This window comes from Chionomys nivalis, chromosome 6, assembly GCF_950005125.1.
Source record: "Chionomys nivalis chromosome 6, mChiNiv1.1, whole genome shotgun sequence".
Lineage (NCBI taxonomy): Eukaryota > Metazoa > Chordata > Mammalia > Rodentia > Cricetidae > Chionomys > Chionomys nivalis.
The window spans coordinates 38314395-38333649 of NC_080091.1; the positions used below are offsets into that span (position 1 = coordinate 38314395).

The window sequence follows — 19255 nt, forward strand, 5'->3', positions numbered from 1 at the left end:
CAGTGGGTGAGAGGATGACACAAGCTACACTCCCTCAGTTGTTTTGGCACTGTCCTCCTTCCCCCGTCAACATCATCTGCTGCCACCATCAGACTGGCACATTTGTGGATAGAATGGGAATGGGAGCTAAGGACACAGATGCTTCTTAGCTCTTCTGTCTCCATTGCTGCTTTCTGTCATTCCTGACTGTGTGCTTCTGCTCCTTGCTGTACCTGTAGTTCTCTGTAGCTCACAACCCTGCCAGCTTAGGTGCTCTCTTGAACCCTTGCTTGTCACTCTGCATTAACATAGCTCTGTGCTAACTTCTCTTTTCAGTTAACCTATAGCCGCTGCTTCTTTTGTTTTTTTTTTTTTGTTTTTGTTTTTTTTTTGTTTTTTTCTTTTCTGAGACAGGGTCTCTTTGTGTAGCCCTGGCTGTCCTGGAACTTAGTCTATAGACCAGGCCGGCCTTGGAATCACAGAGATCCACCTGCCTCTGCTTCCTGAGTGCTGGGCTTAAAGGCATGCACAATCACACCTGACTAGCCTTAGCTTCTTTTTTTAAATTGATATTTATTGAGCTCTACATTTCTCTGCTCCCCTCCCTGCCTCTTCCCTTCTCCCTTCAATCCTCCCCCAAAGTCCCCATGCTCCCAATTTACTCAGGAGATCTTGTCTTTCTCTACTTTCTACTTCCCATGTCGATTAGATCTATGTAAGTCTCTCTTAGTGTCCACATTGTTGTCTAAGTTCTCTGGGATTGTGGTTTGTAGGCTGGCTTTCTTTGCTTTATGTTTAAAAACCACCTATGAGTGAGTAAATGTGATCATTGTCTTTCTGTGTCTGGGTTACCTCACTCAAAATAATGTTTTCTAGCTCCATCCATTTTTCTGCAAAATTCAAGATGTCGTTATTTTTTTCTGCTGTGTAGTACTCCATTGTGTAAATGTACCACATTTTCCTTATTCATTCTTCAGTCGAGGGGCATTTAGGTTGTTTCCAGGTTCTGGCTATGACAAACAATGCTGCTATGAACATAGTTGAGAACATGTCCTTGTGACACAACGGAGCATCCTTTGTATATATACCCAAAAGTGGTATTGCTGGGTCTTTTTTTTTTTTTTTTTTTTTTTTTTTTTTTTTTTTGGTTTTTCGAGACAGGGTTTCTCTGTGGTTTTGGAGCCTGTCCTGGAACTAGCTCTTGTTGACCAGGCTGGTCTTGAACTCGCAGAGATCCGCCTGCCTCTGCCTCCCAAGTGCTGGGATTAAAGGCATGCGCCACCGCCGCTCAGCCTTGCTGGGTCTTGAGGAAGGTTGTTTCCTAATTTTCTGAGAAATCGCCACACTGACATCCAAAGGGGTTGTACCAGCTTGCATTTCCACCAGCAGTGCAGAAGTGTTCCCTTTTCCCCACAACCTCTCCAGCATAAGTTGTCATCAGTGTTTTTGATTTTGGCCATTCTTACATAGAATCTCAGAATTGTTTTGATTTGCATTTCTCTGATGACTAAGGATATTGAACATTTCCTTAAGTGTCTTTCAGTCATTTTAGATTGCTCTGTTGAGAGTTCTGTTTAGGTCTGTACTCCATTTTTTTTTATTGGATTACGTAATCTTTTGGTGTCCAATTTCTTGAGTTTTCTTGGAGATCAGACCTCTGTCTGATGTGGGTATAGTGAAGATCTTTTCCCATTCTGTAGGATGTCATTTTGTCTTGTTGACCATGTCCTTTGCTTTACAGAAGCTTTTCAGTTTCAGGAGGTCCCATTTATTGTTTCTCTCAGTGTCTGTGCTGCTGGGGTTATATTTAGGAAGTGGTTCCCTGTGCCAATGCGTTCAGGTGTACTTCCCACTTTCTCTTCTATAAGGTTCATTGTGGCTGACTTTATGTTGAGGTCTTTGATCCATTTGGACTTGAGTTTTGTGTATGGTGATAGATATGGGTCTATTTTCATTCTTCTACATGTTGATATCCAATTATGCCAGCACCACTTGTTAAATATGCTTTCTTTTTTTCCATTTGATATTTTTTGCTTCTTTACCAAAGATCAGGTGTTTGAAGATGTGTGGATTGTTATTCGAGTCTTCTATTCAGTTCTATTAGTCCTGTCTGTTCTTATGCCAGTACCAGGCTGTTTTCAGTACTTGTAGCTCTTTAGTAGAGTTTGAAGTCAGGGATTGTGATGCCTCCAGAAGTTCTTTTATTGCTCAGGATTGTTTTGGCTATCCTGAATTTTTTGCTTTTCCGTATGAAGTTGAGTACCGTTCTTTCAAGGTCTTTGAAGAATTTTGCTGGGCATTGCGTTGAATCTGTAGATTATTTTTGGTAAGATTGCCATTTTTACTTGTTAATTCTGCCTACCCAAACTGGGATATCTTTCCACTTTCTGTTGTCTTCTTCAATTTCTTTCTTCAAAGATTTAAAGTTCTTTTTTTTTTTTTTTTTGGTTTTTTTTTTTTTTTTTTTGGTTTTTCGAGACAGGGTTTCTCTGTGGTTTTGGAGTCTGTCCTGGAACTAGCTCTTGTAGACCAGGCTGGCCTCGAACTCACAGAGATCCGCCTGCCTCTGCCTCCCAAGTCCTGGGATTAAAGGCGTGCGCCACCACCACCCGGCAAGATTTAAAGTTCTTGTCATACAAGTCTTCCACTTGCTTGGTTAGAGTTACTCTGAGATATTTTATGCTATTTGTGGCTATTGTGAAGGGTGTTGATTCTCTGATTTCTTCTCCAGCCCTTTTATCATCTGTGTACAGGAGGGCTACTGATTTTTTTTTTTTGAGTTAATCTTGTATCCTTCTACATTGCTGAAAGTGTTTATGAGTTGTAGAAGTTCCTTGGTAGAACTTTTAGCCTTAGCTTCTTAAGGGTATGGCCTGCCTGTCTTAGCCCAGCACAGTGCTCACCAGATGAGTGTTGATTCATTTGCATGGATGAGCTGTCTTTGACCACATCAGAATACTTCTGGGGCTTATCTGGAAGCTGGGTGTGGTGACACACACCTGTAATACTAGCACCCAAGGGGTAGAGGATTGCTGCCAAGTTTAAGGGCCTTTGGATTAGTGAGGTTCAGATCAACTCAAGCCTATCTCTCTATGTAGTCTTGGCTGTCCTGGAACTCACTATGTAGATCAGGCTGGTCTCAAACTCAAAGAGATCTACCTGTCTCTTTGTCCTGAGTGCTGGGATTAAAGGGGTGCGCCACCACACCCAGCTCATGGTACATTTTTCACCTAGCGAATTGGCAAAGATCAAACATGACATTTCTTACTTGTATGAGAAGCAAATTTTATCTCAGTAGAGTGTGACTCTGAACATTCATTTGAAAAAAGTAAATCACAAAGGCCATTTGTCATTTTGTTTTAGCTACTACAGGCCAGAGCAGATGGCCATTTCCAGCAAAGAGCACTGCCTGCTGCCTTCCATATGTGGTACAGACTTTGGCGATGGCGCCAGCGCAGTCGAGTCCTGCACACAAGAGCAGTGCGTTTTCACAGGTACGCTATGCAGTTAGTTTCTGTCTGGGACAGAGAACTCCAACTCTGCAAACTCTATAATGCCTTGGCTTCGCTTCACTGGTTTCCCAACCCCCAGTCCCTGGTTCCTCTGGCTTTCAGTAATGAGACCCTTTTGACCTCATGTAGCAGGAAAAATCAGTCAGACTTACCCTGGGAAGACATTCGTCCATCTTTATTACGAAGCAGCTTGTGTCTGCCTCTGCGCTTGTCTCTTGAGCACTGTCTGAGTTTGCTGTTCGTGCTGTGATGAGAACTTTGATGGAGCTTCACATTGTGTAATTTCCCTAAAGTATTGCGCTCCTATTCTGTAAGATATGGTCTTTTGGAGTCTAAGAACAGTGGTTCTCAACCTGTGGGTTGTGACCCACTGAAGGGGTCAAATATGACCCTTTCACAGAGGTCACCCAAGACCATCAGCAAACACAGGGATTTAAATTACAATTCATAACAGTAGCAAAATTATAGTTATGAAGTAGCAACAAAAATAACTATAGTTGGGGTCACCACAACATGAGGAACTGTGTTAAAGAGTGGCAGCATTGGGAAGGCTGAGAGCCACTGTCTTAGACCCATAGTCATGCACAGAGTAATAAAGGTCAAGGAGCCAAACCAGCCTCGATTAGATCTGTTTATCTTTCTTTGTAAGTGCTTTACTTTTAGTCAGTTTTTCTCATTTTCGTGTGTTTAGGGAAACATTAGAGAAGCAAGTATTTGCTATCTGGCAGCAGCAGATGTCTCAACATCGAGAAAACCGCTTGGCTGAGAGAATGGTGTGTAGCTCTCTCTTTGTGTGGGTTCTTGCGGGCAGGATCCATTTAAGCACTTGTCCTGGGCTGTTCTTCAGGAAGCTGCACAAACTCCAGCCTACTCTGCCAGGCTCCTGCCTGGTGCTCCTGAGCCTGGGAGGATCTGGACATTCACAGGCAGCCTGGGGAAGCAGTTCTTTACTGGTCACAGATTCTCCCTTAGCCTCTGATCTGCTCTCCTTCTGGACTGGACTGTTTCTGTTTCCTCCTGTCCTGCCTCAGGCTATACTGCAGGCAGAGCAGCAGCTTTTGCGGAAGTCCTGGTTCATGTGGCACCAGCAGGCAGCAGCATGTCACCAAGAGCGGGAGCGGCAAACCATGGCCTGTGCTCACCACCACAGCAGGCTGCTCAGGAAGGCTTTCTGCGTCTGGAGGGAAAGTGCCCAAGGATTGAGAAAAGAGTGAGCAGCATTCTACTACAGAGCCCTCCCATCTCGGGCCAGCTTTGGCAGCGGCTTCAAGTGTCCACCCATAGTCATGTGTCCCAGAAATTCAGCCTGAAAGAGGGGCAGCACCTTGGGCTCCATCCTTGTGCTCTCATGCTCAGAAGCTGCACCCTGTTTCCTGTCGGAGTCCATGGAGAGTGACTGCGCTCAGTGGCGGCTTGTAGAGTAATGAGCCCATCAGGCGGCTGACATCTGACTGGTGGGCAGGTTGTTACAATTTTTACCAGACCACAAGACTATAGTGGGGAATGCTTACAGCCTATGTGTCTAAGGCAGAGATGTCTGGCCTTGAAGCCATGAGGTTGCTTGCAAAATTTTGAATTGCTGTGCCCTTTCCTAGAAAGGCCCAGGTCATTAGACAGCTCTCACTTGCAGGGCTGCAGAGGGGAGTCGAGGCCCCTGTGCTCTAGACCTTGCTGAGCTTCTTCTGTTTCCCCATAGGAGGATGGGCAGGACACTGGCTGCACGCTTCCACTCAGCAAGGCTCCTGCGTTGGTCCTGGAGCATGTGGAACAAGGTACGGTTTCGGCATGGGCACGGCCTGAGTGTGGCTTTTGGACAGGTGGAGCTGTTTGTTTGCATGACTCAGAGCAAGCAGATAGGCTCCTCCACAGTTCCTCTGGTCAAAGGCACAGTGGGGCAGTGCAAGCTCACTTTGTGAGGGATTGACTCAAGGTTTCTTGTCCTTAATGTGTCTGGCTGCTCTTATCTGAACTTACTGTAAAGATCCTGGCCTGGCATTCACATAAACTCTGCTAAGGGTGTAACATTGAAGCCAGCCCCTGTCCAGCATTTCCTGTTGGACACTTGCTCATTTGATACCCACCAACCACTTGGGGGATGGATGGATGGATGGATGGATGGATGGATGGATGGATGGATGGATGAGACTGAGGCTCAGTTAGTATATCCCCCTTATGTGAGCTCTCAGAAAGTAACATAGAGACAGTGCTGCAGTGAACCTCCCCCAGCCCCAGGGCCCACAGCACCCACTCTTTCCTGTGCACAGTGCCTGGCTCTGAGGACAGAAGAGCAGCAAAAGCTGAGGCGTGCAGCTCTTCACAGTCAGCACACCCTGCTTCACAGGACTCTGCAGAAGTGGCTGGTAGGAGCCAGCGCTTTCTTCCAGGTCTCCCTGCTTGGGGGCGGGAGTTTTTGGCAGTGTTCTTTGTTCATGTCCCTCCTGTCATCTGGCAAGGCTCAAACAGAACAGTACCCAAAAAGTGCTGCCTGGGGTACCAGCCTTCCTGGAAAGCTGATTTCTATATGAGTCTAGCTCGGAGTTGGGCCTTGTGGGACATTATACTGGCCTTGGGATGGGGCCTTTCAACCTCTCCCTACTCTTTGAGAGCTCTGGGCATGGTAGCCACTGTGGTCAATGCACCTCTGAGGCTGACTTGTACGAGGAGAAGTATGGCTGAAGGGTGGCCTCCAGTGACTTCTTCATCTCCCACAGACTTACCAGGACAGGGTGAGGAATGTGCTACAGGAGGTGGCAGCCAGGGAGAGGTGGCACAACAGGCAGCTGCTGAGGTGAGTCCCCAGTGCTGAGTCAGGTAGGGTGGGGGCAGTTCTGCCTCAGGCCATGCAGACAACTGCCTAGTCTGCTCTAGTGGGAGCTCTGGCTTTCTTGCCACAACTTCTGCATTTTCTGGCTCACCTCAGCATATCCTGGTCTCCCATGTGCAGGGTAACCTTGGAAGACAGCTGAGACACTGAGACACCTCACCCGAGGCCCACATGGACCCCACTTGTCCTGTTCCTCTGAGCATTCTTTTGTCCCTGTCTCACACCTAATATCTTGTGCCTCTTGAGGCATTATTTTGTGCCCACTCCAGTGTGGGGTCTGCAGTCCTCTGTCAGCTCCCAGACAGTCCCTTCCAGCTGCCCCTCTAGAGTTACCCCGTGAGGACCATCTCTACCTCTCACCACTGGAGGGTCCTATAACCCAAGCTCTGAACTCTCTCTTTTCCAGGTGGACAACCCGTTCCCTTTCTCTCTGCATTTGCTTCGCACATGCTGTTCTGGCTGAGTGTAGGCTTGAACCTTGTGGACTTTAACACTGCCACTCCTGTGCAGTCCCACAAAGCTCCATGTAGTCCCTCAGATAGACCAGAATGAGAGAGCAGGCCTCTGGCAAGTAGGCACTAGGGTTCATATGCCTCTTATCTCGATGTGAATCACCTGAATTGTTGCCATTTGGTTACAGCTGTTGTTATCTTTATCTCGAGAACTCCTGAAGACTCAGTGATGGCCTGGTGTACTGCTGGTGCCTAGTCCTGCCTAGTACCTAGCACAGAGCAGACACTGAGCACCTGTTGTTGGGTGGAGACAAGAGCATGAGCCCGAGGGACAATGGAACAGGTGCTTTCAGGCAGAGTCCTTACCCAGGAGAGGAGTAACGGTGATTCACAGAAGCCTCCCAGACCTCCAAACTGGGGTCACTGTTCTCACCTGGCCCATATCTTCGCAGGTGGGCATTACATTGTTGGAGGGAAAACACCATGGCCCGTTTGGATATGGCCGAAAAAACCTCCCAAGCAAGAGCCCAGTACAACAGGACCCTGTGCTTCAAGGTGAGGTACAAACTGGTCACCAGGAAGCTTGGGAGTCACATTCCAGCAGCATGTAGTGTTGGCACTTAATAAGGAACTCAGAGTGACATGCATGTCTGTAGGTACTGTATGTTTGTTTTTACTGAATTCGGAATCACTGTTCTTTAAAATAAAAATAACATCATATAGAAACCAAACTAGTTCTTGCCAGAGCCAGCACTTACCACGCCTGCACAACATTAAACGTTGATAAAGCCTCAAGGCCACTGAGATTCGGTGTCCTTGTTGGAAGAGTACCAGATCTTACTGACTGGCCCTGGAGGCTTGCTAGAAAGCATGGAGCATCCCAAGAAGTTCCTGGTCACCCATAGTTTGAAATGACTCAGACCACCTCGCTGCCTTGGCTGTGGTGATGTATGGGAATACCCTGTTGGCTCCATGCTATGGGTGAGCATGGTGTTGGAACATAATACAAAGAAGTGGTTCAGACAGAAACAGTAGCAGAGGCAGGCCATGGGTCATGACTGTTCAGAAGAAAGCAGATTGCTGGAAGCTTTTGAGTGGCTTAGGTCTACCTGCTGGTGGCCATGTAGTTCCCTGAGGAGGCAGCAACTGCATTTGGTGAAGGCTGGCCTCTTAGAAATGCTCAAGAGAAGCCGGGCGGTGGTGGCGCACGCCTTTAATCCCAGCACTCGGGAGGCAGAGGCAGGTGGATCTCTGTGAGTTCGAGACCAGCCTGGTCTACAAGAGCTAGTTCCAGGACAGGCTCCAAAACCACAGAGAAACCCTGTCTCGAAAAACCAAAAAAAAAAAAAAAAAAAAAAAAAAAAAGAAATGCTCAAGAGAGCCTAGTTGGCCCCTACCTTGGGAGGAGATGATCAGATCTAGTTGGGTTTAATGGTCCAAAGAGAGAGGCCACTCAGCTGGGAGTGGGGTATTATGACTATGAAGCTTCATCTGGCTTCCTGACTTCTTTAAATGTGTTTAGTGGTGCTGGGGAGATGGCTCAGTGGTTAAAAATACATGCTGTTCAAATCCCAGAGTACAACCTGAGTTCAAATCCCAAGCTCCCAAATAAAGTTGAGTATGGCTGTGTGTGTCTGTAGCCCCTGTCCTAGAGCTGGAGTAAACAAGAGGTCCTGAGAGCTCATTGTCCAGACAGCCCCAGAGAGCGTCTGATGGGAACGAGACGGAGAATGTGAGGAACACACTGGATTCATGGGTCTTCTACACCCACACATATGCTCATATGCATACAACACCCCTCCACACACAGAGTTCTGTGTTTTCTTTTGAGATAGGCTCTCACTATGTAGCCTTGGCTGGCCTAGAACTCATTGTGTAGACCAGGCAGGTCTCAAACACACAGAGATCCACTTGTCTTTGCTTCCCAAATGCTGGGGTTAAAGGTATGCACCAGCTCACACCGCCCCACAAAGGGTTTTGTTACTGGATTTCCTGTGTAAGAAAGAATTAATATAATGCATAGCAAATAATAATAGGATTATAATCTATGTAATAACTTCACTTGTTGTGGCACAGTACAAAGTTTAAATTCTCCTGACAGGAAAATGTCAGGCTTCCTGTGAGAGACCTGAAGTCCCAACCCAGACCTGTATGGGTGGCTGGCTGTGAGAGCCAAATGTTAACTCCTCAGTCGTACCTCACAAGGACCCACACACACTGGTCACAGTGTGTCCTTGACCTCAGAACGTGAACTGATCACCTCTCTTTCCCTGCCTGTCCATAGGTCCTGGTGCAGTGGCGGGAGGTTACATCAATGCAGATATATTACCGAGAAAAGGAGGCAGCTGCCCTCAGGGAGGCCCGGAAAGCACTGGCCAGGGGTAAGAGAGACCTGTGGGAACAAACACTGCCAGAAAGAGTATGAACATAGGATTTCCCAAGGATCCATGTGCTCTGTCTGTGTATGTTGGTTCCCTGACACTCTCATGGCTAGGAGACTTCAAAGAAAACCTGATATTCTCAGTGTTGGAGGCCAGAGGCTCTGGGGGAGAATCTCTCCTGGGTTCTTCTACCTTCTGGTTGTTGCCCTTCTTGGTCCTCCATGGTGAGATATATATTATATATCATATACATTTACTAAGTGAGCTTTAAGATAATAAATAGTATCCAACTGGGTGGTGGTGGAACACACCTTTAATCCCAGGACTTGGGAGGCAGAGACAGGCAGATCTCCATGAGTTCGAGGCTAGCTTGGTCTACAAAGTGAGTTCCAGGACAGGCTCCAAAGCTGCAGAGAAACTCTGTCTTAGAAAAAAAGAAAAAGATAATACTATTATCTAAGTCATTCCTGAGATGCTGAGAATCTAGTACTCATCCTTGAGGCTAGGCCTCAATAGCCAGTCAGCCCAGAATAGCTGTGTCTTACTGGGGTGGGGCAGAAAACAAGGTGGTTATGCATCCTACAAGGTGGTGAGCCTCAGTAGGTCCATCTGGTGTTGGGAGCCCAGCAAGTTCCTTGAGAACTGCTTATCCCTAGTCCATGAAAAGGTGAAAATGCTGATTTTGCTGTGAGTGAAGAACCTAGAAGCAGAAGCAGTAGCAAGTCTCTGAAAGATTTGCTCTAAAAGGGGGTCCTGGGAACAGGGACGTAGGAGGCTGAGCACAAAGTACCATCTGTGGGAGGGATGCAGTAACATTTGGGATTCAGTGTCTTGTTTTGGAGAAGGGTTTCTCTGTAGTCCTGGCTGTCCTGGAACTCACTATGTAGACTAGTATGATCTTGAACTCAAAGAGGTCATCTTGCCTCTGCCACTGGAGCGCTGGGGCTAAAGACATGTGCTCATTGTCTTGTCTTATCTTAAGACCTCAGAATCTCTGCCACACTTTGTTAGAGCTCAAGGGAAGACATCCTAAGACCCAGGTATAGGATTTTACGGCGTACAGGCTCATAGTCCCAGCACGCGGAAGGCAGGAAGGAGGAATGCTGGACAAGGAGTTTGAGGCCAGCCTGAATCACATAATTAGAACCCTTACTCCCCCCATTTCTTTTCTTTTACGATTATAATTATATAATTTCTCCCTTCCCTTTCTTTCCTCCCTCCAAAACACTGCTCTCTTTCAAATCCTGCCCTCTTTTTCCATTGTTAGCACGTGCATGCACACATGCACGTGTGCACAAGCATAAGCACTCGCTAAATATAACCTGCTCAGTCTGTAGAATGCTACTTGTAACTTGTTTCCAGGGCTGACCACTTGGTATTGGATAACAAATTGGTGTGCTCTTCCCTGGGGAAGACTCTGTCTCCCACTGTTAGCGTTTCTTAGTTTTTTGTTGTTCTTTGTATAGGGTTGAAGCTTCACGGCTTTTCCCATTCACATTGGCATATCTATTGGTGTCCTTTGTTCAGCTCACATTTGGGCAGTCATGTTGGTAGCTTCTGATAAGACTAGGAGACAGGCACACAGCAAACTCCCTCATCAGTTGGTTCTTAGAGTCTTTTCTCCCCCTCTTCCAAAATGTTCTGGGGCCTTAGGTATGGGAGTGTGTTCCATCTGTTGCGAGAAGTTTCCTTGGATGGGGGTGAGATCCTTTACTTTTTAAGGTAAAAAAAAAAAATTACAGACCAAAAGTCACCACACTGCCTCGTCTGACTTCAGAGGACAGAGGGGTTCCCGCTGCTTCAGTATTGTTTTTTCATCTATAAAATGGGGCTGTAGTACCCCCTTGTTGAAGTTGTTACTTAGGGATGGTATAGTTGTAGTTAGGGAGATAGGTGCACTTAAAGCTGTATCCAGGACATGGTAAAATGACTGGTCTCCAGCTCATGGGTGCTGCCTTCCCTTCTCTGACTGTGCATGGGTCAAGAAGTACCTCCTGAATCAACAAGGTCTACACAGTGGCCCAGAGAGTCAACACGGCCAGATCATTTTATCATCGTCCTGGTCATGTCTCGGTCTCGTTTGACTTCTCTCTCTGAACTTTGTTTCCTGCTTCATGAGAGGAAGCTGTACCCTCTCCAGGCTTCGGCTCTGGGAGGAAGTTCTCTTTAGGGACGGTGGGTCTGCTCCTTCCACATGCCTGTCAGACACATGCCTGTTAGCCCTTGGCGTGGCTCTGTGGGGCCTGGCACACCTTTGGTGACTGTGCACAGGTATGCAACTCTGCGACAGCGCTTGGGGATGCAGCAGCAAAACGTCCTGGTTCCAGTTCCCAGAGCGCAAAGATGACCTGACTTGGCCTTACACAGTGGACATGGAGCCTGTGGTGTTTTTTTCTCACAGAAGGCTGGATGTCACCTCACATAACCTCTCCAACTGTCTAGTCCTTCCCTGCTACAAAGTCACTTAGCAATGAAAATTCTCTACAGTTGTCAGCTACTTTAAGTCTGCTTCAGGTCGGCTCCGTGACTGGTTTCAGCGCTGGCAGTTGTGCAGCCAGAGGGAGGCCCAGCAGAGATTCCAGCTGGAAAGGGCGGCTCAGCATCACCGCCAGCAGCTGCTGAAGGAAGGGATGGCTCGGTGGAAGGCGTACCATCTGCGGTGTGTCAGGAAAAAGGTGGGGCAGGTGGTAGTACTTTCCAAGCTCTGCCTGAGTCAGAGTGTCTTTCGGAGGGGTCTCCAGACAAAACTCTAGGCAGCTAGCATGCATGCTGGTGCCCTGAGATTCTGTGGGAACAAGTCTGCGGGAGCAATTCTGAGCAACTACTGAAGGCAGGAGTGGCCATCCTTAGATCAATTGTGCGTCAGGAGAAACTGGCTTAGAAGAGAAATCTGCTTTCTTCTGACCCCTAGCTTTTCAGATCTGGGCAAAGTATGGAACCATTAGGACCTCCTCACCTACATAGGAGCCTTTGGGTCTGGAACAGCTCTCGGCAGGGGCATGTCCACTTGGGTGGAGCCTCAGCGTGCAGCTGCCCCTGCGGCTGGGCTAGACCAGATAAAATGGAGTCTGACCCCTGTGTGTTTACTCTCCCCAGCTCCTTCAGAGGCGAGCTGCCCAACTCCTGGTCCAGAGACTCTGTCGGGCCTGCTTCTGCCAGTGGAGGAAGCAGGTAGGAGGAACCTGCTGCAGGCTTCTTCCCTGCAGCCATCTCAGCCCCACTCTTAGATGGGTCTTTAATACTGTTTTTGTCCCAGGGCTCCATCCTTGTGCCCCCCTCACTATCAGCTTCATTCACACACCATTTATAGACGATCAGTCTCTTCAATCCAGGTTTCTCTTACAGTGGTGTCATCTTAAACGCATTGGAATAATATCCAAAAATTAATGTGAAATGAATTTCAGTCTTTGTTGTGGTCTTGATTTAAAAAAAAAAAAAAGTTGGCGGTGGTGGCACACGCCTTTAATCCCAGCACTCGGGAGGCAGAGGCAGGTGGATATCTGAGTTCGAGGCCAGCCTGGTCTACAGAGGTGAGTTCCAGGACAGCCAGAGCTGTTACACAGAGAAACCCTGTCTGAAAAAACCAAAAAAATCCCAAATCAAACCAAAACAACAAAAAAATCTCAAAAGGTCACACACATACACATTCTGCTCAGTAAAACCAAGTTCATAGGCCACTCTTGCTCTAGGCTGGAGAGCCTCCCAGCTCTGCTCCTAGCTCCATAGCATCCCTCTGTGAACCCTGCTGGCTCCTTCCATTCACCCCTTCTGACTGTTCTTTGCATTCCTTTTCTACTGTCATTTTTTCAGTCCATAGACTCTGAACATACTGAATATCTCAGGATGAGGCCAGGACCTGAACCTTTCCCAGGAGGGTCGATGCTTTAGCTAGAGACTGGTGAGCTAGGACTGGCCATGGCTGTATTGCTTATGCATTCCTCTGAATAACCCTGTCTTTCTGGCCAACAGCTGGCAGTCAGGAAGCAAGAGCAGTGGAGTACAGCCCGGGCCCTATGGTTCTGGGCCTTCTCACTGCAGGCAAAGGTAATGGTTCTACAGCTCCCTGGTTGCTCCTGCCTTCAGGGGCAGCTCTGTGGTTTGGGTCATGGGAGTCCAAATGGAAGCCTGAGTCTCATCTCTTGCCGTCTCTTCTACAAGGTATGGACTGCATGGCTGGGCTTCATACTTGAGAGGAGGAGGAAGAAGGCACGGCTGGAACGAGCTGTGCAAGCGTACCACCAGCAGCTCCTGCAGGAGGGTGCCACACGGCTTCTGCGCTTTGCAACTGGTGTGAAGACCTTCCGGCAGCAGCTACAGGCCCGGCAGGAAATCCAGGTAAGCTGGGGCTGCTGGTGAGGAGCTGGCAGAGCAGGGCAGGAACTAATGAGAAATTGTGTTGCAGGCAGCCCACAGCCTCCACTGTGCAGTCCGCCGCTGTGCTGAGCTCTGGAAAAAGAAGGTACTTGGTCCAGGCAGGATGTCTCAGGCACCAGCACCCATCACATTCAGCAGAAGAGTGACATTTAAGGATTCCTTTCTCTCTGGAGTTACTGGTGAGGCTGGGGACACCACCCTGGAGACCAAGAAGTTGCAAGCTCCTCCGTCTCAGGGAACCCTGGGCAGCTTGGCAGTAGCTGCTGGAGAGCCCTGCCACCTAACGCTGTAAGTGGCCTGTGCCTCACCTCTGCCTCTAGCCCTAGAGCAAAGACTGGGAGCATACATGAGGGACAAGCACCCTGGGAAGGACCAGGTGAGACAGCCACAGCCTTGTCAGGGCAGTGGGATTTCCCAGCTTCTTTGCAGAAAAGAGACTGTTGTCCATCCCCCGTGACGTCTGCTTCTCCTTGTCTTATGGTACTTACTAGACTGTCAAGCCTTCATGCCTTGCCTTAGGCCTGCAGTGACCTGCTCTTTTCCCACCTCTTTGGATGGCTTCTCTCAGTCCTATGCATACCACCCTTGTTGAGGCAGCTGCCATTCCCAGAGTAACTAGCACTGAGTCTCATTACTCAGGTCAAAAGAAAGAGGTGCAACTCCAGCACCCAGGTGGGGATCAGTCTGACTGCCAGGGTTACGCCGTTTGTCTAGGCTCAGGTCTACCTCCATGCTCATTCTGGCCCTTGGCCAGAGCCTTGTTTTGCCTGGCCTCTGGTCTCCCTGTAAAATGACAAGGTCTGAAGCTCATCGAGATCTCAGGTCCTCTTGCAGACCTTGTCAGTCCATGAACAGATTATTTCTCCCCAGCAATGAGGCCCGCTTATCACGGAAACAGCCACGACGTCCATCCTTCCTGCTCGACCGTTTGCGGAGCCAGAGGTCCCCAGGCTGGTGCACCCTTGGGGAGCAGCAGTAAGTTAAATGGTTGTGAGTCCCCAAAGGCACTATATTTTGTTGAATATGTGGCCTCTTTAATCCGGAGAAAGGTTTCATGGTGTAACCAGCTCCTGCCTTCCTTCCACTCAGGTTAGAGAGGCTTCTGGAAAATGGTCAAAGCACGGCTCCACCAGGAGGCCTTCCGCTGACGAGGCCCTTCCTACCCATGGTCCTGCCAAATGCCCCTGGTTCAAAGCTGTCCCCTACTTCAAGTCCAGGCCTGGAGCTGTTGCCTCCTTCTTCCTTCATGCCCCATGGGGTGGGAGACACTGCCAGGGTGAGTCCTCCACTGGGCCTTCATTTGCTCTTCTTGTTACCTTCTTTCTAGAGTATCTTGGTCACTTGACAAGCTTGGGGACCCTACACTCCAGGCCTAAAACAGTGGCCAGTCTGCTAACACCCCAGCCCTTGAGAAATGTCTTGCAGTCGGACAACCAGAAGACGCTTACAGGCAGACTCCTAGCAGGGCCTCTGGTCTTGGGGGACAGGTGGACTGTGGAAGCTTGAGTGAGAAGAGGAAGAACTTGAGGGTCTGTTCCAGGGTACCGTGTCTGGCCTGGAGCATGGACTCAGAGCACCAAGTGGGGGCACCCACAAAGACATGCTAGTGGGCTCCTCACTGTGGGATGACAATCTGCTGGGGACAGAGTGGAGAGAGGAAAAGGAGTCCAGGAACACTTAGGGAAGAACTCTTTCACTAAAGGAAATGGGTGGGGCCCAGCGTCTGGTGAGACAGTTAGTCCCTGTTACTTACCAGATGTGATAGAGACCAGCACTTGGTTGTCTTCAAGGCTATGAGTGTCCACAGTGCAGGGCAAAGGTGTCACCCAGGAGGGCACAGGCAGCACACAAGGGTGTGCTCCTGAGACAGGTGGCAGTACCGAGTCAGCTCCTAAGAAGGTGATGCTGACTGGGGAGGGGTGCAGACAGGAAGGAGGCAGTTTCTGGTGATAAATGGCTGGTAATAGAAGTGACACACATCTAATCCCAACACTTAGGAGGTAGAGGCAGGAGGACAGAGAGCTCAAAATCAGCCTATGCTATACAGCAAGACTCATCTGTGTTAGTAAATAAGTAAACAAACAAAAACTTAAATATTGGCATGCCCACTCTCCACAGAAGAGAAGACTTGGGGTGCTGGAGTGTTGGATTGGGAAAGCTGCCGCACTGAGGCCAAGCTTAGCTTGGTAGCTTAGCTTAGTGGGGTGAAAGGCTGAGCAAGGGCAGAAACTGTCTCTGTTCCTGGGGTAGCACTAAAAGTCCCCTTACACAAGAATGGCACTCAACAGTAGAGATTGCCTGTGGGACTTCCCAGTGTATCACCTTCCAAAACAGGTAGAGCCGGGCTTTGTGTGTGCTGGCCAATCACCCTATCACTACAAGGCACTGTGGGCAATGAACTGGAGATGGGACTCACCTTGGGAAGGGTCCCTACTAGCTTTGTCGCTCAACATTCGCCCTTTCTTCCTCTACAGGTGTCAGCAAAGCCCACCATTCCCAGACCTCAACCTCTGGCGTGCCCGTCCCTAACCAGAGGGCCCAAGCCCCATCTCTTCCTCCCTGGGGATTTCACAAGCACCAGGACTGGACCTGGTTATGGTTCCGAGGTTGCAGGTGAGTAGGTCAAGGCACTGGGGCCACCCTCCCACCAAAGTCCTACCAGTCTCCCTGGTGGTTCTAAAGAGGATGGTGAGCAAGGTCAAACTCATCTTCCTGTTGCTGCAGGCCACACAGAGCTTGAGGCTGAGCTGGAGGGGATCCAGCAGCAGTTACAGCACTACCAGACCACCAAGCAAAACCTTCGGTGAGGCCCACCGGCTGCCCTGGGACCTGTCTATGTGAATAGACATGGGAAGGCTTGGAAAGGCAGGGGGTTCCACTTCTCCCAGCAGGTCCTGGGACCCCCTGTATTCTAACTCACTCCAGGGCGTTGAAGTGAGTGTCATGTGGCCCCATTATCCTTTCCAGGAAGGGCCAACTTGGCCTCACCTAGGGTTGGAAGCCCTGCTTTCCATTTGGAAGATACGTAAAGAAAGCAAGACTTGCTTATTCTGTTACCCACCCAACAACCATGATTGTAATACTGACAAGGTACAGACAGCACAAGCCTGGGTTCTAGCTACACCCAGTGCTCTGGGGCCTGATAGCACACAGCAACTTTCAGAGAAATGAGTGAAAAAGTCTGGTCCCCTAGAAAGGGACAGGAAGGGTCATTTTTACATGGGCCTACCCGAGTTGCTGTTTGCTGGGAAAACAGAAGTATTGCTCTCCTCAGCCACTGCGGGCAGCCTAAGTAGGGCCTTCCACACTGTGTCCACCCTAGCCCTTAGTATTAGCCAGTATGCCTCTTCAATCCAGAAGGGGCTCTCTTGAGGTTATGCCAAGAACCTGGCCTGACAGGCAGCAGGTGTCCTCATCCCCAGGTCGTGCCAGCGACAAGCCAACAGCCTGCGTAGGTGGCTGGAGCTAAGCCAGGAAGAGCCCAGGCCAGAGGACTGGGATCTAGAACAGCAGGTGAAAAAAGAACTGGAAGAGGTAAGACCCAGGTCAGCCCCAGGGACAGCTCCCCCCCCTCCCCGCTTCCTTCCAGCTGCCTTGTCCTCCCCGGCCCCCAGGTGGAACTACAGATCCAGCAGTTGGCTGAGGAGCTCCAGGCCCAGCGCCAGCCCATTGGTACATGCATTGCTCGTGTTCGGGCCCTGAGACAGGCTCTGTTCTAGTGGGCTTGCCCCTGGGGAACAAGTGCTGACCTTCACAAGGCCATAGACACCCTCACCCCCATTCAATAACAGAATACAAAGTTACAATGGTTTGGGGATTTTTTTTATTTCAAAATGTCTTGCAATTAAATGAATTACTGTTCAGAAGTCTCCTACTTTTCATACAAAACATTGTACTACTGATACAGTTGAAAAGTTCAATGATTTCTCCTGCAGGAGAAATTCATGGTGTCCCTAAGATCAACATGAAATCTGGCCTTGTCTCTACCACTGGCTTCCCCATGGGTTGCATACCTGGCAGCTACTTGGAAGAGGTTTTCTAGGCACTGACCACCATACCCTTTGCCTCCAACACAGCCCCTAGACCAATAGCAGCATGTCCCTACTTCTTGCAGGGCTGGGCCTCTACCTCCCCCCTTACTCTGTACACAGCCAGGCAAGTCAGTAATCGGTCTTGCCTACCAGCAGAAGGACTCAGCCAGCTCTGGAAAGTCAGAATCATTAGTCACTGTCCTCAGAAGAACTGGCAGAGGCTAGGTCAACACATTCAGCAACACAGAAATGGTTTTACTTCAGCAGCAGAGGGGTGGGTTTGGGAACAGAAAGCAGTTGTGAAGGCCATGTGGCCTGCTCTAGGAAGAGGGTGGATCCACAGCCTGTGCCAAGGAATCTAAATCAGAAAGAACAAAGGGGTGACAGAAGAAGGCCCTGAGACAGGTGGGAGGAGCAGCTAGGATGTTGTAGCACATAACCGTTCTCACAATACTCGGCCAGAGATGTAAAATCTCCAACTTATACAAAATTAAACAAGCAAACAAACAAAAAAACCTCAAAGTGATTGTGAGGTCAAATCATACCCGCTCTCTGTAAAGGGGCCTAGGTCCTGACAGATCCCAAACCTGTCCTCTGCACCCTGGACAAGCAGGAACAAATCATTCAGGTCCTACCAGGTCAGCCCCACAGTGCCTCACCCGGACAGCCTGGGGTGCCTCTGAAGACCCTCATGCTCCTGTGTCGAAAAGATCCCTTGGCAGTCACAACCAAGAAGACTAGAGGGAGCCCAGAGCTTCCCCAAAGCGGATCTTCTGCCCTGCCTTCAGTCTGAAGTTGAAGTCCTTGGGTGCCTCAAAGATGAGCACAATAGTAGAGCCCAAGTTGAACTCGCCTAGGTGCTCGCCCTTCCGCATGGGAACGCCCTCCTTGTTGGCATGTGTTACAAAGCTCAAGTCATTGTAGGAACCCTTGCTGTATCTGGGGCTGTTAGTGTGCAGGTCCTGGGGGCAAGAAGGAAAAGGTTAATTAGCCTTGTTGTTGCCTGTTCTCAACCCCGCCCAGCTCAGAGAAGGGAGCAAAGATGGCATCCTAGGGCAAAGGCCTATCACCAATCAATAGTCCCAGCATCTGCTGAGACCTAGACTAGGAGAGGCCGGGGAGGAGGGTCAGACCCAACTCTGTCCAAGCACAAATGGTGCAAGGCTGGCAGCAGCAGCAGTCATAGCACCAAAAAAGGCGGAGTGGGGAGGGTACCAGATTTTCTCATCTAAACCAATTCTACATTCTGCATGTTCCATCTTTGCCTCTGACCATGGCTCCTGGCAAAAGTAGCATACATATCAGGAGTGAGGTTGGGTCTCTCACCTCTTCAGCCATCTCCATGGAAGTGAATGGCAACAGGAAGAGGGAGGCTAAGAGACTGAGCTGGCAAGGATGCCTTCAGAGCAGCTGCTCAGCAGAGCCAGGCCTGGCCAGAGCTGGAATATCCCTCCCCAAAGATCTGGCTGCACAACAAATGGAATGGTTGCACCCAAGATGTTTGGTCTGTAGGTTCTGCTCACTCGGTCAAAGTAGATGCGGATAGAGCCCACATTGGTGGCTCCCACTGCCGTCAATGAGAAGAACCCATGTTTCCAGTCGCCAGTCAGGACCACACGCTCATTGTGACAGAAGAGCTCTTTGATCCATCGGGCCATGCCAGGGTTCACTGACATCAAGGAACCTATGGAGATAGGAAAAC

The 19255-nt window shown here is 49.3% G+C and overlaps 2 protein-coding genes across 13 annotated transcripts in view; one reads left to right on the forward strand and one right to left on the reverse strand.

The window, feature by feature from the left end:
* The window catches only part of Sfi1 (SFI1 centrin binding protein), a 68595-nt gene extending 51220 nt beyond the window's left edge, over positions 1-17375 (forward strand). For all 5 annotated transcript variants that reach the window (XM_057771162.1, XM_057771163.1, XM_057771164.1 and 2 more), the window contains 19 exons: positions 3343-3473; positions 4183-4264; positions 4523-4701; positions 5188-5263; positions 5756-5851; positions 6203-6279; positions 7220-7322; positions 9052-9148; positions 11663-11823; positions 12245-12319; positions 13118-13192; positions 13307-13483; positions 13551-13810; positions 14393-14497; positions 14612-14798; positions 15997-16135; positions 16247-16325; positions 16945-17056; positions 17137-17375. In XM_057771162.1, the coding sequence (XP_057627145.1) occupies positions 3343-3473; positions 4183-4264; positions 4523-4701; positions 5188-5263; positions 5756-5851; positions 6203-6279; positions 7220-7322; positions 9052-9148; positions 11663-11823; positions 12245-12319; positions 13118-13192; positions 13307-13483; positions 13551-13810; positions 14393-14497; positions 14612-14798; positions 15997-16135; positions 16247-16325; positions 16945-17056; positions 17137-17241 (2316 nt within the window). In that variant the 3' untranslated portion in view covers positions 17242-17375. The remainder of the gene's footprint in view (positions 1-3342; positions 3474-4182; positions 4265-4522; positions 4702-5187; positions 5264-5755; positions 5852-6202; positions 6280-7219; positions 7323-9051; positions 9149-11662; positions 11824-12244; positions 12320-13117; positions 13193-13306; positions 13484-13550; positions 13811-14392; positions 14498-14611; positions 14799-15996; positions 16136-16246; positions 16326-16944; positions 17057-17136) is intronic.
* The window catches only part of Pisd (phosphatidylserine decarboxylase), a 51224-nt gene continuing 49299 nt past the window's right edge, over positions 17331-19255 (reverse strand). For 4 of the 8 annotated variants that reach the window (XM_057771175.1, XM_057771174.1, XM_057771173.1 and 1 more), the window contains exons 6-7: positions 19077-19237; positions 17335-18515 (exon numbers count right to left, since the gene is read on the reverse strand). In XM_057771175.1, coding sequence (XP_057627158.1) covers positions 18291-18515; positions 19077-19237 — 386 coding nt within the window. In that variant the 3' untranslated portion in view covers positions 17335-18290. Of the gene's footprint in view, positions 18516-19076; positions 19238-19255 lie in introns of all 8 variants that reach the window. The other 4 variants (XM_057771167.1, XM_057771168.1, XM_057771169.1 and 1 more) reach the window with 3 other exon arrangements.